This window comes from Camelina sativa, chromosome 13 (genome assembly GCF_000633955.1).
Source record: "Camelina sativa cultivar DH55 chromosome 13, Cs, whole genome shotgun sequence".
Lineage (NCBI taxonomy): Eukaryota > Viridiplantae > Streptophyta > Magnoliopsida > Brassicales > Brassicaceae > Camelina > Camelina sativa.
This window is the reverse complement of record NC_025697.1, coordinates 1,017,841-1,030,878: the sequence shown is the minus strand read 5'-3', so window position 1 is coordinate 1,030,878 and position 13,038 is coordinate 1,017,841. Positions and strand designations below refer to the sequence as shown.

General features: G+C 35.9%; 3 protein-coding genes across 4 annotated transcripts; 1 reads left to right on the top strand and 2 right to left on the bottom strand.

Annotated features, from left to right (window-relative positions):
- On the bottom strand, positions 2,253-3,587 carry LOC109128309. The gene is made up of 4 exons (XM_019234435.1): positions 3,561-3,587; positions 2,827-3,280; positions 2,445-2,696; positions 2,253-2,293 (listed from the first exon to the last, which is right to left on the bottom strand). Exons 2-4 carry the CDS (start codon positions 3,272-3,274, stop codon positions 2,253-2,255), a joined length of 741 nt encoding a protein of 246 aa, XP_019089980.1. The 5' UTR covers positions 3,275-3,280; positions 3,561-3,587.
- On the top strand, positions 4,733-8,484 carry LOC104734353 (cell division control protein 48 homolog E). Its single transcript, XM_010453908.2, has 8 exons — positions 4,733-4,889; positions 5,025-5,190; positions 5,520-5,748; positions 5,827-6,593; positions 6,681-6,902; positions 6,987-7,058; positions 7,148-7,789; positions 7,892-8,484. The coding sequence occupies exons 1-8, from the start codon at positions 4,861-4,863 to the stop codon at positions 8,195-8,197; spliced, it is 2,433 nt and encodes an 810-aa protein (XP_010452210.1). The 5' UTR covers positions 4,733-4,860; the 3' UTR covers positions 8,198-8,484.
- LOC104734352 lies at positions 8,498-11,749 on the bottom strand. Of its 2 annotated transcripts, none has more exons than XM_010453907.2 (11): positions 11,552-11,749; positions 10,221-10,597; positions 9,947-10,116; positions 9,786-9,859; positions 9,653-9,707; positions 9,492-9,566; positions 9,318-9,391; positions 9,181-9,229; positions 9,003-9,087; positions 8,830-8,886; positions 8,498-8,741 (listed from the first exon to the last, which is right to left on the bottom strand). In XM_010453907.2, exons 2-11 carry the CDS (start codon positions 10,585-10,587, stop codon positions 8,686-8,688), a joined length of 1,062 nt encoding a protein of 353 aa, XP_010452209.1. In that variant the 5' UTR covers positions 10,588-10,597; positions 11,552-11,749; the 3' UTR covers positions 8,498-8,685. The 2 variants fall into 2 exon arrangements, with proteins under 2 accessions (XP_010452209.1, XP_010452208.1); XM_010453906.2 differs by lacking the exon at positions 11,552-11,749 and adding an exon at positions 11,083-11,138.

Here is a 13,038-nt window from a genome sequence, read left to right as displayed (position 1 = left end):
CTTTTTGTATCTGTGAACGCATCTGGTAATTGATTTGCCAAATTTTGTAAATGTACAATTTTCTGAACTTCCAGCTCACGTTGATTCGTAGGGGGGTCAAGATGTACCAAAGATGGTGTATTCCATGTAATCTCTTTTGGTACCTGTTTAATTCCTCCCCCTAACGCTGGAAATTCATCTTCATTAAAATGGCAATCAGCAAAACGTGTTGTAAACATATCACCAGTTTGTGGTTCAAGATAATTTATGATACTTAGTGATGCATAACCGACGTATATTCCCAATCTCCTTTGTGACCCCATTTTTGTTCTTTGCGGTGGGGCTATAGGAACATAAACCGCACATNTCTTTTCATTTCCGTCTCCCATTTTCTTTTTCTTTCTGGGATTTTTATCTTTAGAACCTATTGGCCTNTACGTTAATTGTAAGGGGGAATATGTATTGTATGCACTTGGTCGTATTTGGACCAACGCTGCAGCATGCAATATAGCATGACCCCATATAGAAATTGGGAGTTTTGTTCTCAATATCAACGGTCTAGCAATGAGTTGTAACCGTTTAATCAAAGATTCAGCCATGCCATTTTGTGTATGAACATGAGGGACCGGATGTTCAACATCAATTCCCATTGACATACAATATTCATTAAAAGCTTGTGAAGTGAATTCACCAGCGTTATCAAGCCTTACTTTCTTTATGGCATAATCAGGGAATTGTGCTTTTAACCTGATTATTTGGGAAATGAATTTTGTGAAAGCCGTATTTCGTGTTGTCAAAAGACACACATATGACCATCTACTAGATGCGTCAATCATTACCATAAAATAACGAAATGGCCCGCATGAAGGGTGAATAGGTCCACATATATCACCATGTATTCTCTCTAAGAATATTGGCAATTCATTCCCGACTTTGGTTGGCGATGGCCTAATTATGAGTTTTCCTTGAGAACATGCATCACATGAAAACTCACCAGAACAATAAATTTTCTGGTTTTTTAACGGGTGGCCATTAGAATTTTGCACAATTTTTCGCATCATGATTGAACCAGGATGTCCAAGTCTCTCATGCCAAATCTTAAGCGTATTAGTAAACTTTGAGTTTATTGTAACATACGATGCGAATACATTTATTTTTGTGCAATATAATCCAGAGNGAACCGTTTAATCAAAGATTCAACCATGCCATTTTGTGTATGAACATGAGGGACTGGATGTTCAACATCAATTCCCATTGACATACAATATTCATTAAAAGCTTGTGAAGTGAATTCACCAGCGTTATCAAGCCTTACTTTCTTTATGGCATAATCAGGGAATTGTGCTTTTAACCTGATTATTTGGGAAATGAATTTTGCGAAAGCCGTATTTCGTGTTGTCAAAAGACACACATATGACCATCTACTAGATGCGTCAATCATTACCATAAAATAACGAAATGGCCCGCATGAAGGGTGAATAGGTCCACATATATCACCATGTATTCTCTCTAAGAATATTGGTAATTCATTCCCGACTTTGGTTGGCGATGGCCTAATTATGAGTTTTCCTTGAGAACATGCATCACATGAAAACTCACCAGAAAAATAAATTTTCTGGTTTTTTAATGGGTGGCCATTAGAATTTTGCACAATTTTTCGCATCATGATTGAACCAGGATGTCCAAGTCTCTCATGCCAAATCTTAAGCGTATTAGTAAACTTTGAGTTTATTGTAACATACGATGCGAATACATTTATTTTTGTGCAATATAATCCAGAGGATAACATTGGTAACTCTTCCAATATATGTTTTTCCTCAGATTTGATGCAAAAATATTCAATGCCATTCTTATTCATAGTCACTATATGATATCCATTTCTTCGGATATCTCTGAAACTTATCAAGTTTCGTTGAGACTTAGGGGAATATAATGCATATTTTATTTCAAATTTTGTTCCCCTTGGCATTGAAAAATTTGCTTCGCCAAAACACATTATAATCTTTGCATTTCTAGATATAGTGCTTACGCCTTTAGCGGAGTCATTCATTTTGAGAGAGGAGAAATATTTTTTATCTCTAAATATTGAGTGCGTAGTAGCACTATCTGCTAGACACATTTCTTCATCCTTAATCTCAAAAGTTGACATTTTCTGGAGATAAAACATTCATAAAATATGCATTAATATATAACAAAGTCTTAGGAGATTTAGGATATATTACAAAAAGACTTTAAACACCAAAAGTTTTACAAGCATATTTTACATAAAGATTTTAATCGCATGATTTTCCACTCTCTTGATTGACGAGGAAATCTGCGATATCCAGATGAGTTTCATCATTGAGACCATGGTAGGAAGGTCCAGCTTCATTTGAGATGAGATTAGTCTCAACGTCTCTTTTTTTTCCTTTTAAGATGCTTGATATAGATCGGCCAAATGCTTTGGTATACGACAAGTTTGGTACCAATGACCTTCATGCCGCATCTGTAACAAATACTCTCATCTTTTTTCTTTATAACGCGGCTGACATCATTTACATGAAGATCGTTGTTGGCTTTGCCAGCGTTAAAGCTATTAGGATAGTGACCTCTTCCTCTACCTCGGCCACAACCTCCTCCACGCCCACGACCACGGCCACGACCTCGGCCGCGTCTGCGTCCTCGTCCTTGCCAATTATTATAACTGGATGAAGCAACATTCACTTCTGGAAGTGGAGCTGATCCAGTTGGACGAGTTTGATGATTCAGCATCACGAGTTGATTATTTTGTTCAGCAACAAAAAGAACGTGCATTAACTCAGAATATCGAGTGTATCCTTTGGTCTGGTATTGTTCTTGCAGGATTACATTTCCAGGATGAAAAGTTGAGAGCGTTTTTGATCATATCATAATCGCTCACTTCTTCGCCACACAAAGCCATCTTGGAGGTGATTCCGAACATAGCGGAATTAAATTCACCAACACTTTTGTAATCCAAAAACCGGAGATTTAACCACTCATTTCTAGCCTTTGGTAAGATCACATATTTCTGGTGATCAAACCTATCTTTGAGTGATTGCCAAAGATCTACAGGATCTTCTTTCGTGATGTACTCATTTTTCAGATTATCGTGGAGGTGGTGGCGTAAAAACACCATGGCTTTGGCCTTATCCTCATCTGACGTCGTTTTCGACGGATCGATGGTGCTTAAAAGCCCATCCGATCTCAGATGCATTCGTGCATCCGATGCCCATGTCATATAATTTTTTCCAGATACATCAAGGGCAAGGATTTCGAGTCTGGCGAGATTTGACATAATTATCTACATGAATAATAAGTCCATTATTAATTTATTCATGAGATTTTGAGGAGGCAGAGCCTTCCATAATATAATATAAATCTTAACATATGATCGAGAAGGCAGAGCCTATCTTTCTGATCAAGAATGTAGATCTATATGATCAAGGAGGCAGAGCCTACCATTATGATCAAGGAGAAGACATAGTCTTTTTACTCCGTAAATATCTCATATATATATTCTTGAATTTAAAGGAATTTAAAGAAATTTTAAATAAACAAATTCGACATAAATTAGATGTTACCTCAAAAGAGTGATCTGTATAGAAACGGTTGGAGCAGAGAGACGATCGTGCTGATAGCGTGATATAAAAAAAGATCTTAATATATATATATATATATACATATGAGATTTCTTAGTACTTGAATGAGTGGTGGAGAATTAAAGGAGAGAAGAAGAGTAATATTAAGAGAAGGAAAGAGGACTTGTAATAAGAAAGCAAAAGTTGTATTCCACAACCACATACAATGTTTCCTCCCATCACATATTTATAGGCACACAATTAAGGATGAGCCACTTAATCAAAAGAGAGAAACATGACAAGTGTTAAAACATGTGTCATGTTTAGTGATGAATAATCACTTCTTTATAACAATAACTCTTTTTTTGCAACATTAAGCTTTTTTTTTTGATAAATTAAGAATATTCTAGACATGAGGTTTTTTTTATATTTTTGATATTAAAAAACTAAATAATGACACTATATTTTAGACCAAATAAAATAAATTGTAAGATATACAAATTTCTATATTGAAGAAACAGGAAAAAAACATATGTAGCTTGCAGTGGCGGAGCTAGGAAATTAGTTTACCAGGGTCAAAATAAATTTTAAAGTGTCAATTATGTTGTTAATTTTTTTTATAAGAGTCAATTGTGCTATTTTACCAGAATCAATTTGATTTTTTCTTTAAAAATTTAACCAGTTTTAAAAATTCACCGGGATCATTTGACCACATGATACTATATTGGCTCCGCCGTAGCTTGCTTTATACCGCTACCTAACAAACTTGTTTTCCTTTCTTGTGTTTGTTATCACCTAGAACCCAAAAAAAATGTGAACTGTTCTGTTATCTTCCTCACCTCTCTCTTTTACTTTTATTTTCAACTTTCCCCCATAACTTTTTTTAATACATTTAGGTACCCTTACCACACTATAAAATTAGTCAAAATAAAAATCGGTTTTTTCTCCTTCTATAAAAAATTAATATTTTCGTTTTTAATGCTTGGTAAGTCATAATAATATAAATTAATTGATATGTTTTGAAATAAATATGGGTGTTTTAATTATAATAACTAAATATAGGAAAGATTTGAGATAAAATTAAAAGAATAGGGGTCGTTTAGCGATTAATAAAAGAATAAGAAAAAAAAAATGGAAATTAAATTCCGCTCTTCTTTTTCCAACAAGAAGGAAATCACAGAGGGCTATAAATCCCGAAAGCAGCTGCCCTTGAGATCTCTCTCATTATCTCTCATTCATCATCGTCTAATCGATCTCTCTCTAGTAACAAATTTCGCAGCTTTCTTTCTCTGGTCTATCAACTATGTCTAACAAACCAGAATCTTCCGACTCGTAAGTACACCCCAGATCTTTCGATTCTTGTTTCCCGATTATAAAGTTTCGATTTTTTTTACTTGGGTTGCTTCGATATTAGGATTAGGGTTTTTTTTAGGTTTGATCTCATGTTTTAAGCTTGTTTTGTTTCAGGAAACCTAAGAAGGAGGATTTCAGTACTAAGATTCTCGAGAGGAAGAAGTCTCCCAACCGACTTGTTGTTGATGAAGCTATTAATGATGACAACTCTGTCGTCTCGCTTCACCCTGCCACCATGGAAAAGCTCCAGCTTTTCCGAGGCGATACAATTCTCATCAAGGTTAGGGTTTTGTTTTACTCGAAACTCTTTTTATTGAGTACTAAGTTGTGTTATGCTTGGGTTTTGTTGTTGCTCCTCTCTCCCTCTTGAGACTACTTGTAAAGTGTTGAATGTTGGTTTATCGAATTAGGGTTTTTCCTTGCTTGGCTAATGGATTCTTATGTGACTTGTCTTTTGTGTCCACAATTGTGCTAAGATGTTTTTATTTTGTATGATCTTGTAAACACGTACAGTTAGGTTCACAACTTTTCACTTTTTTCTGTTTGAAGAATTGATTTTTTTTATTTGATCTCTGTGATTTCTTACTTGATTGGGTTTTGGCTTTGCAGGGTAAGAAGAGGAAGGACACTGTGTGCATTGCCCTTGCTGATGAAACATGTGAGGAACCCAAGATCAGAATGAATAAGGTTGTAAGGTCTAACTTGAGGGTTAGGCTGGGAGATGTTATTTCTGTTCACCAATGCCCTGATGTCAAGTATGGAAACCGTGTCCACATATTGCCGGTTGATGATACTGTTGAAGCGGTTACTGGAAACCTTTTTGATGCTTTCCTTAAACGTAAGTTTGCTTGAATCTTTGATTCTCTTTCATATCCTTGTTCGTGTTTGCAGAACTTTAATTTATTTTTTTCAACAGCTTACTTCCTGGAGGCTTACCGCCCAGTGAGGAAGGGAGATCTTTTCCTAGTAAGAGGAGGAATGAGGAGTGTGGAGTTCAAAGTCATCGAGACTGATCCTGCTGAGTACTGTGTGGTTGCTCCAGATACAGAGATCTTCTGTGAGGGTGAACCAGTTAAGAGGGAGGACGAAGAAAGGCTTGATGAGGTTGGTTATGACGATGTTGGTGGTGTCAGGAAACAAATGGCTCAGATTAGGGAATTGGTTGAACTTCCCTTGAGGCATCCACAACTCTTTAAATCAATTGGTGTGAAGCCACCAAAGGGTATTCTGCTATATGGACCTCCTGGATCCGGGAAGACTCTTATTGCCCGTGCTGTGGCTAATGAAACCGGAGCGTTTTTCTTCTGTATCAATGGACCGGAAATCATGTCGAAGCTGGCTGGTGAGAGTGAGAGCAACCTCAGAAAAGCATTTGAGGAGGCTGAGAAGAATGCCCCTTCTATCATATTCATTGATGAGATTGACTCTATCGCACCAAAAAGAGACAAGACAAATGGAGAGGTTGAGAGGAGGATTGTCTCTCAGCTCCTGACGCTTATGGATGGTCTGAAATCCCGTGCCCATGTTATTGTTATGGGAGCAACAAATCGCCCCAACAGTATTGATCCAGCTTTGAGAAGGTTTGGAAGGTTCGACAGGGAAATTGATATCGGTGTTCCCGATGAAATTGGACGTCTTGAAGTTCTTAGGATCCACACGAAGAACATGAAGCTAGCTGAAGATGTAAATTTTCTATAACTTAAGCCAAGTTCTTTTGTTATTTTTCTGGTTGCAGTGTTTATTAAAGTTTTTTCTTTTTCTTTTAAACAGGTGGATCTAGAAAGAATCTCCAAGGACACACATGGATATGTTGGAGCTGATCTTGCAGCTCTATGTACTGAAGCTGCCCTTCAATGTATCAGAGAGAAGATGGATGTGATTGACTTGGAAGATGACTCTATTGATGCCGAAATCCTCAATTCCATGGCGGTGTCTAATGAACACTTCCACACCGCTCTTGGAAACAGCAACCCATCCGCACTTCGCGAAACTGTAAGTGTTGATCCTTACTAGTAAATGTATCATAACCTGTTTCTTATCCTGTTTCGATTCTAACAATTGCATTTTATTTCACAGGTTGTTGAGGTTCCAAATGTCTCCTGGGAGGATATTGGAGGTCTTGAGAATGTTAAGAGAGAGCTTCAGGAGGTAAAAATTGTTTTTACATGCTCTGCTTGGATCTAAATTGTTTCATTTTTAAGAACTTATCTGATCAATTTTTGTTTGTGGTAATGCAGACTGTTCAATACCCTGTGGAGCATCCAGAGAAGTTCGAGAAGTTTGGAATGTCTCCATCAAAGGGAGTTCTTTTCTACGGCCCTCCTGGATGTGGGAAAACCCTTTTAGCCAAAGCTATAGCAAACGAGTGCCAAGCAAACTTCATCAGTGTCAAGGGACCCGAGCTTCTCACAATGTGGTTTGGAGAAAGTGAAGCCAACGTCCGTGAAATATTTGACAAGGCTCGTCAATCTGCTCCTTGTGTTCTGTTTTTCGATGAGCTAGACTCTATTGCTACTCAGAGAGGAAACAGCGTGGGTGATGCAGGCGGTGCAGCTGATAGAGTGTTGAATCAGCTTCTGACAGAAATGGATGGAATGAACGCAAAGAAGACGGTGTTCATTATTGGAGCAACTAACAGACCTGATATCATCGATCCAGCTCTTCTTCGACCTGGAAGACTCGACCAGCTTATCTACATTCCCCTGCCTGATGAAGATTCACGTCTCAATATATTCAAGGCCTGCTTGAGAAAATCTCCTGTTGCTAAAGATGTAGATGTGACTGCACTTGCTAAGTACACCCAGGGATTCAGTGGTGCTGATATCACTGAGATCTGCCAGAGAGCTTGCAAGTACGCCATCAGAGAAAACATCGAAAAGGTCAGATATTTTTTTATTATTAGCTTCTGAAACTTGATTTGGTAACCGTTACTACCAATTTGTTTAAATCTTGACCATTTTTTGTGTTTTTTTGTTCCTTAGGATATTGAGAGAGAGCGTAGAAGGAGCGCGAATCCAGAAGCAATGGAGGAAGATATGGTGGATGATGAAGTATCAGAGATTAGAGCTGCTCATTTCGAAGAGTCCATGAAATACGCAAGGAGAAGTGTGAGTGATGCTGATATTCGCAAGTACCAAGCTTTTGCTCAGACGCTGCAGCAATCGAGAGGGTTTGGATCTGAGTTCAGGTTTGACTCAACCGCTGCCGGACGCACAACTGGTACTGCAGCCGCTGATCCCTTTGCCACTTCTGCAGCTGCAGCTGATGACGACGATCTCTACAGTTAGATTACCTCTCATAGTAATCGTTTTTTTATATTTTCTTTTAACTTAAACGTTGTGATCTTTTGAATGATGTCGAGAGGGATACAGTTAACAGTTAACTCCTCCGAGTTTGTCATGACTCAAAAGCTCACTCTAGCAAATTATTTCGATGTTTATTTTTCTTCACAATGCTCTTGATCAGTTTTCTTACGGTTAATCTCCTTTATATAATAATATATACTACTGGAGAAAAGTTGTCGTTGGAACTGTTAGCTGAACAGGGAAATGATCAAAATGTTGTGTATTTTTTATTTAATTTGTTAATTCTGTTTTTTGGGCAGATAAATTTTCTCTCTTTCAAAGAAGAAAATAATATTATTGTAAGACTTTGAAGCTGTGAGCTCTGTTCATCCTCTCTCTCTCTCTACGAAGGGACTAATTCAAGGAACATCCCTCTCTCAAGTCAATAAAATATTAATATAACCCAGTGCTGATGATGATCCACGAATTGTCTAGTTTCCGAAACGCCACCATTTTCTCTTCCTCTGTAGCTCTGTTTCAGATGTATCTGATAACCAACATATCAAGAAGAAAAGAATTAAGATGAGGAAAGAAGCAAAACATAGTATGAGAAATAGAAGGTTTCTTGAAGTTACCTCTGTTTAAGTAGATGGCGTTGTAGTGAACCTCTGCCCAGAAGCTCAAGAAGATTACTGCAGACAACAAGAGCAAAATATCAGATCACTGTAATATAACCATAACAAGAGAGGTAGCAAAATATCAGATCACTGTAGACAATGCAATTTTACAGTAAAAAGAAACTCTTTACCTCCTTTGGATTCTTGGGAGGTAGGAAGAATTTCGATGTAACATGTATCTTTGAACGATGTTACGACTACTATTTTCACCCGATACTGCCATGTTGAAAAGTTTCACCAAAACTGATTAGATATGAACTGAGAAAAGTAAAGGAAGATCAGCTCATCTTTTTTACAAGTAATTTATACCGCATCTGCAGCTGCCTGTAATGTCACATGATCACCCCACTCACCGCTCCTGTTTCAATTTTTTAACATTATAGGCTTTAACAAGAGAAGGGGCACCAAATGCTATTATGGAGTTCACTAAGAGAAGATATTTTTACCGAGACATCTTTTTTAGGTACTCAGAGAAGTCCATAGGAACATATCCTTGATAAGAATCTGGACGAGATTTGAGCTAAACCAGAAAATGAAAATTGCAAAAAAAAAAAAAAAAATGAGTTCATGCAACTTGTGGGAGCTTGTAAAGATTCTCAAGAGCAAAAAGATCATCAAACCTGTTTTACTATTTGTCGTCTAACATGTTTATGGCGGTCTGCGGTTTTGTATAGTTGATCAGCTAAAGCACGGAACTGAAAAGAATAATCAGAGGGAGGATTCAAGATTCAAAATGATGAGTAAGAATCTATTCCTTCCAGAAATTTATGAAGAAGTTTACCTGGCAATTACCATCTCCTGGAACCTTAACCTCAGTGAAGTCAAACATCTCTAACCTGAAACAATGGGAAAATAATTGAACCAAGAATGGTTTATATATGACAGATTAACATAGAATGAGCAAAAATACATACCTATTCCGAAGTCTCTCATGATCTGAAACTGCTTCTTCTTCTGGAGGAATTTCACCATTTATTTTCGGTATGTACTGCATATATATATTATGATCGATTGTCAAATGAAAAGAACATATTAACAACAATTTAAACATAATAGTTTTCTCTAGAGTACTTACCGGAATGGGAACCATTTGATTCAGTCTCCTGCCAAATTCACCATCAGCATCACATTGATCAGATTCCCATGAGTACACATATTCATCCGTGTCACTCGGGCTTGAACACGAAAAGACATTTACCGAATCATCACTCCTCCCATCTTGATCATTATCATTTCCTACCCATTCTACAACACACAAAAAACACATCTCTGTAATCTTATGACAAAAAAACCACAACCACACACATGAAAAGCATAAAACCATTGGAAGAGCTAGTTCAATGAATAACCTGAAGAATAATCCACAGCAGACTGATCATTCCAAGCATATTCGTTGTTGTTATTACTATAGTTGTTAGTATAACCTTCTTGCTGATGTTGTTGTTGTTGTTGATGGGAATAATCATTACTTTCAGCGATTTCAAGCTGCAAAAGTTCGTCTTGGAGAGTTCTTGCAATGATCTCATCATTATCTACATCACTTCTACGACGATCTTCATAATCTCTGTAATACTCACCGCTCTGGTGGTGTTGATGATGATTAGCTACTTCATCATCGTCATCATGAATCATCTCAATACCATAAGGAGGATACGTGTATGGATGTGGACCAAGAAACCATTCGACAATACTTGTGTTCTCTTCATGTGAAACCATCTTTCAAAACCTGAAAACGTTATCAAGAAATCAAAAAAATCTTATCCATCAAAATCAAATAGCCCTTTTCTTCAAAACAAAACAAAACAAAAATGACTTAGTTAACACTCCAAAAATCAATTAATATACACAGAGTTTAGTTGCGTAACTCTTGGGAGACCTCTCTGGGACATTGACTGGGAAATTAAACAACAGAGACTTTTCAACAAAGACGAAAATGTGACTTCTAAAGAACTAACACAAAACAATGTTGTTTTACTCCAAAATTCTCCCAATCATCTTCATTATTTCCTAAATTAGACACTGTTAACTCAAGTCATTATCACAATCAAAAATTTCAAATCGCGAGACAAACAAAGAGAACCAAACCAACTTGGAGATTTAGTGATGAACTCAAAGGAACGATTTTTTCACTATGAATCCAGATCTGAGAAAACAATAATAATATGGGTTGAAAGAAGAAGAAGAAGTTAGATCAAAAGCTGAAAAACTCACCTTTTTCCACTTACTAAATCTCTGCAACTTGAAGACGAGATTGAATTTTTTACTAANAATAAATATACACAGTGTTTAGTTGCGTAACTCTTGGGAGACCTCTCTGGACATTGACGGGAAAATTAAACAACAGAGACTTTTCAACAAAGACGAAAATGTGACTTCTAAAGAACTAACACAAAACAAATGTTGTTTTACTCCAAAATTCTCCCAATCATCTTCATTATTTCCTAAATTAGACACTTTTAACTTAAGTCATTATCACAATCAAAGCTAAGAAGAGGTTCGAATCGCGAGACAAAACAAAGAGAACCAAACCAACTTGGAGATTTAGTAATGAACTCATCAAAGAAACGATTTTTTCACTATGAATCCAGATCTGAGAAAATAATAATAATAATATGGGTTGAAAGAAGAAGAAGAAGAAGAAGAAGAAGAAGTTAGATCAAAATTTGGAAAAGAAACTCACCTTTTTCCACTTACTAAATCTCTGCAACTTGAAGACGGGATTGAATTTTTACTAAAAATAGACAATTTGTTTTTTTTTTTTTTTAGAATTTCAGGAAGAAAGATTGAGAATTTAGGGTGGAAATAAACATAATTTCAAATGGGTTTGTTTCTTTTTTCGCAACCTTCTTCTTCTGAAAAGACTCAATTTTTTTGGCGGATGAATGAAGAAAAGAAAAAAAAAAGGATCGAGAATGATTCGAATAAAAAATAAAGTTTTTGCCTTTTTCGATTCTGAGAAAGAGAAAGAAACCCAGAAAAAAACAATTAAAATTAAAAAAAGGAAAATGAGAAAACGCGCAAAATGCCACTCAATATTTATATGCAATTCCTAATTTTGTAGCCGTTGGATCATTAATACGAACGGTCATGACTTCATCAGTTATATTTATTGTTTTCTTTTTAATTCAAATTCATTCTTTATTGTTGTGAGAGCATTTTCCAAAGAGGTACTATTACTTAAAGAATTAATCAACCTGATTAGCAAAATCCTTGATTTTTATTAATCAGGGGGCGTAGAATCTAGTTTCTGATTCTAAATTATTTTCTTATCATCAATAGAATTGAAGTGGAATCTTTAAAGATATCAAGTTTATTGTGGTTTTGAATATTTTATTGTCCTTTTGATTTCTACTAACAAGTTGTATAGATCAAGAAAATTTATCTGTATATATATATATATACTTAGATGAACTGGAAAATATTTATTTGTTCAAATGAAAAAAAAAAGGTAAAATCGAAAGGCTTTATCATTATTTCACACCAGATTAAAGCTTGAATTTTGTTTGTGTGATTAGATTGAATATTCTGACTTTTCAGATTTTACTGGGACATCCTGTAAAAAGACAGATCTAAAAAAATTTTGAATTGAAAAAAGAAAAAAAAAATGGGAGGTATTTTTTAACATGTAAATTGTTAGTAATATTTTCGTGGTCTTTACCAAATCCCCAAAAATTAAATTTGTAGTTAATGAGCATTTAAGGAAGGATTAGCATGTAAATGTTAATAACTAGTGTTAGGCTAAAAATGTTGAATTTTTTTCTTAAAGAGGCAAATGGGTCCAAATAATAACACATGGCTGGCTGCATAGTTTTGATTAATTACCTTTCCCAATCATATCCGGCGCCAATAAATTACTACTTTTTTTTTTCTTTTGTGTCAGTGTAAGAATTCCACGTGGCACCAACTCAATTTATTGAATTCCAAAAACTTTCGAATTCAATTCTTTCAGGCAGCCCCCTTTGTTTGATTTAATCGTGATATTTAAAAGTTTGTATATATTTAAATATTTCTTGGGAATATTAAAGTTTTCTTAGGTTGTATAATAAATGAACTAGGTTCAGGTTCTATGTTCTCACGGTGAATCGTGAATCATACGGATGCTTTGCGAATGCTTCAATTTATTTTTAATTTTTCAATATTATAAAGTATAACCCCCCCCCCCCCCCC

What these genes read in the sequence shown, in the direction of transcription:
- LOC109128309 (XM_019234435.1), bottom strand. Translation starts at nt 3,274, where the DNA reads ATGTCAAATCTCGCCAGACTCGAAATCCTTGCCCTTGATGTATCTGGA. An exon ending in CAACTTTTCATCCTGGAAAT is followed by an intron (nt 2,697 to 2,826) that starts GTAATCCTGCAA and finishes CAACTGGATCAG; the next exon opens with CTCCACTTCCAGAAGTGAAT. An exon ending in ATGCGGCATGAAGGTCATTG is followed by an intron (nt 2,294 to 2,444) that starts GTACCAAACTTG and finishes TGGATATCGCAG; the next exon opens with ATTTCCTCGTCAATCAAGAG.
- LOC104734353 (XM_010453908.2), top strand. Translation starts at nt 4,861, where the DNA reads ATGTCTAACAAACCAGAATCTTCCGACTC. An exon ending in AAACCAGAATCTTCCGACTC is followed by an intron (nt 4,890 to 5,024) that starts GTAAGTACACCC and finishes GTTTTGTTTCAG; the next exon opens with GAAACCTAAGAAGGAGGATT. An exon ending in GCGATACAATTCTCATCAAG is followed by an intron (nt 5,191 to 5,519) that starts GTTAGGGTTTTG and finishes TTGGCTTTGCAG; the next exon opens with GGTAAGAAGAGGAAGGACAC.
- LOC104734352 (XM_010453907.2), bottom strand. Translation starts at nt 10,587, where the DNA reads ATGGTTTCACATGAAGAGAACACAAGTATTGTCGAATGGTTTCTTGGT. An exon ending in ATCAAATGGTTCCCATTCCG is followed by an intron (nt 9,860 to 9,946) that starts GTAAGTACTCTA and finishes ATATATATGCAG; the next exon opens with TACATACCGAAAATAAATGG. An exon ending in CTCCCAAGAATCCAAAGGAG is followed by an intron (nt 8,887 to 9,002) that starts GTAAAGAGTTTC and finishes TGTTGTCTGCAG; the next exon opens with TAATCTTCTTGAGCTTCTGG.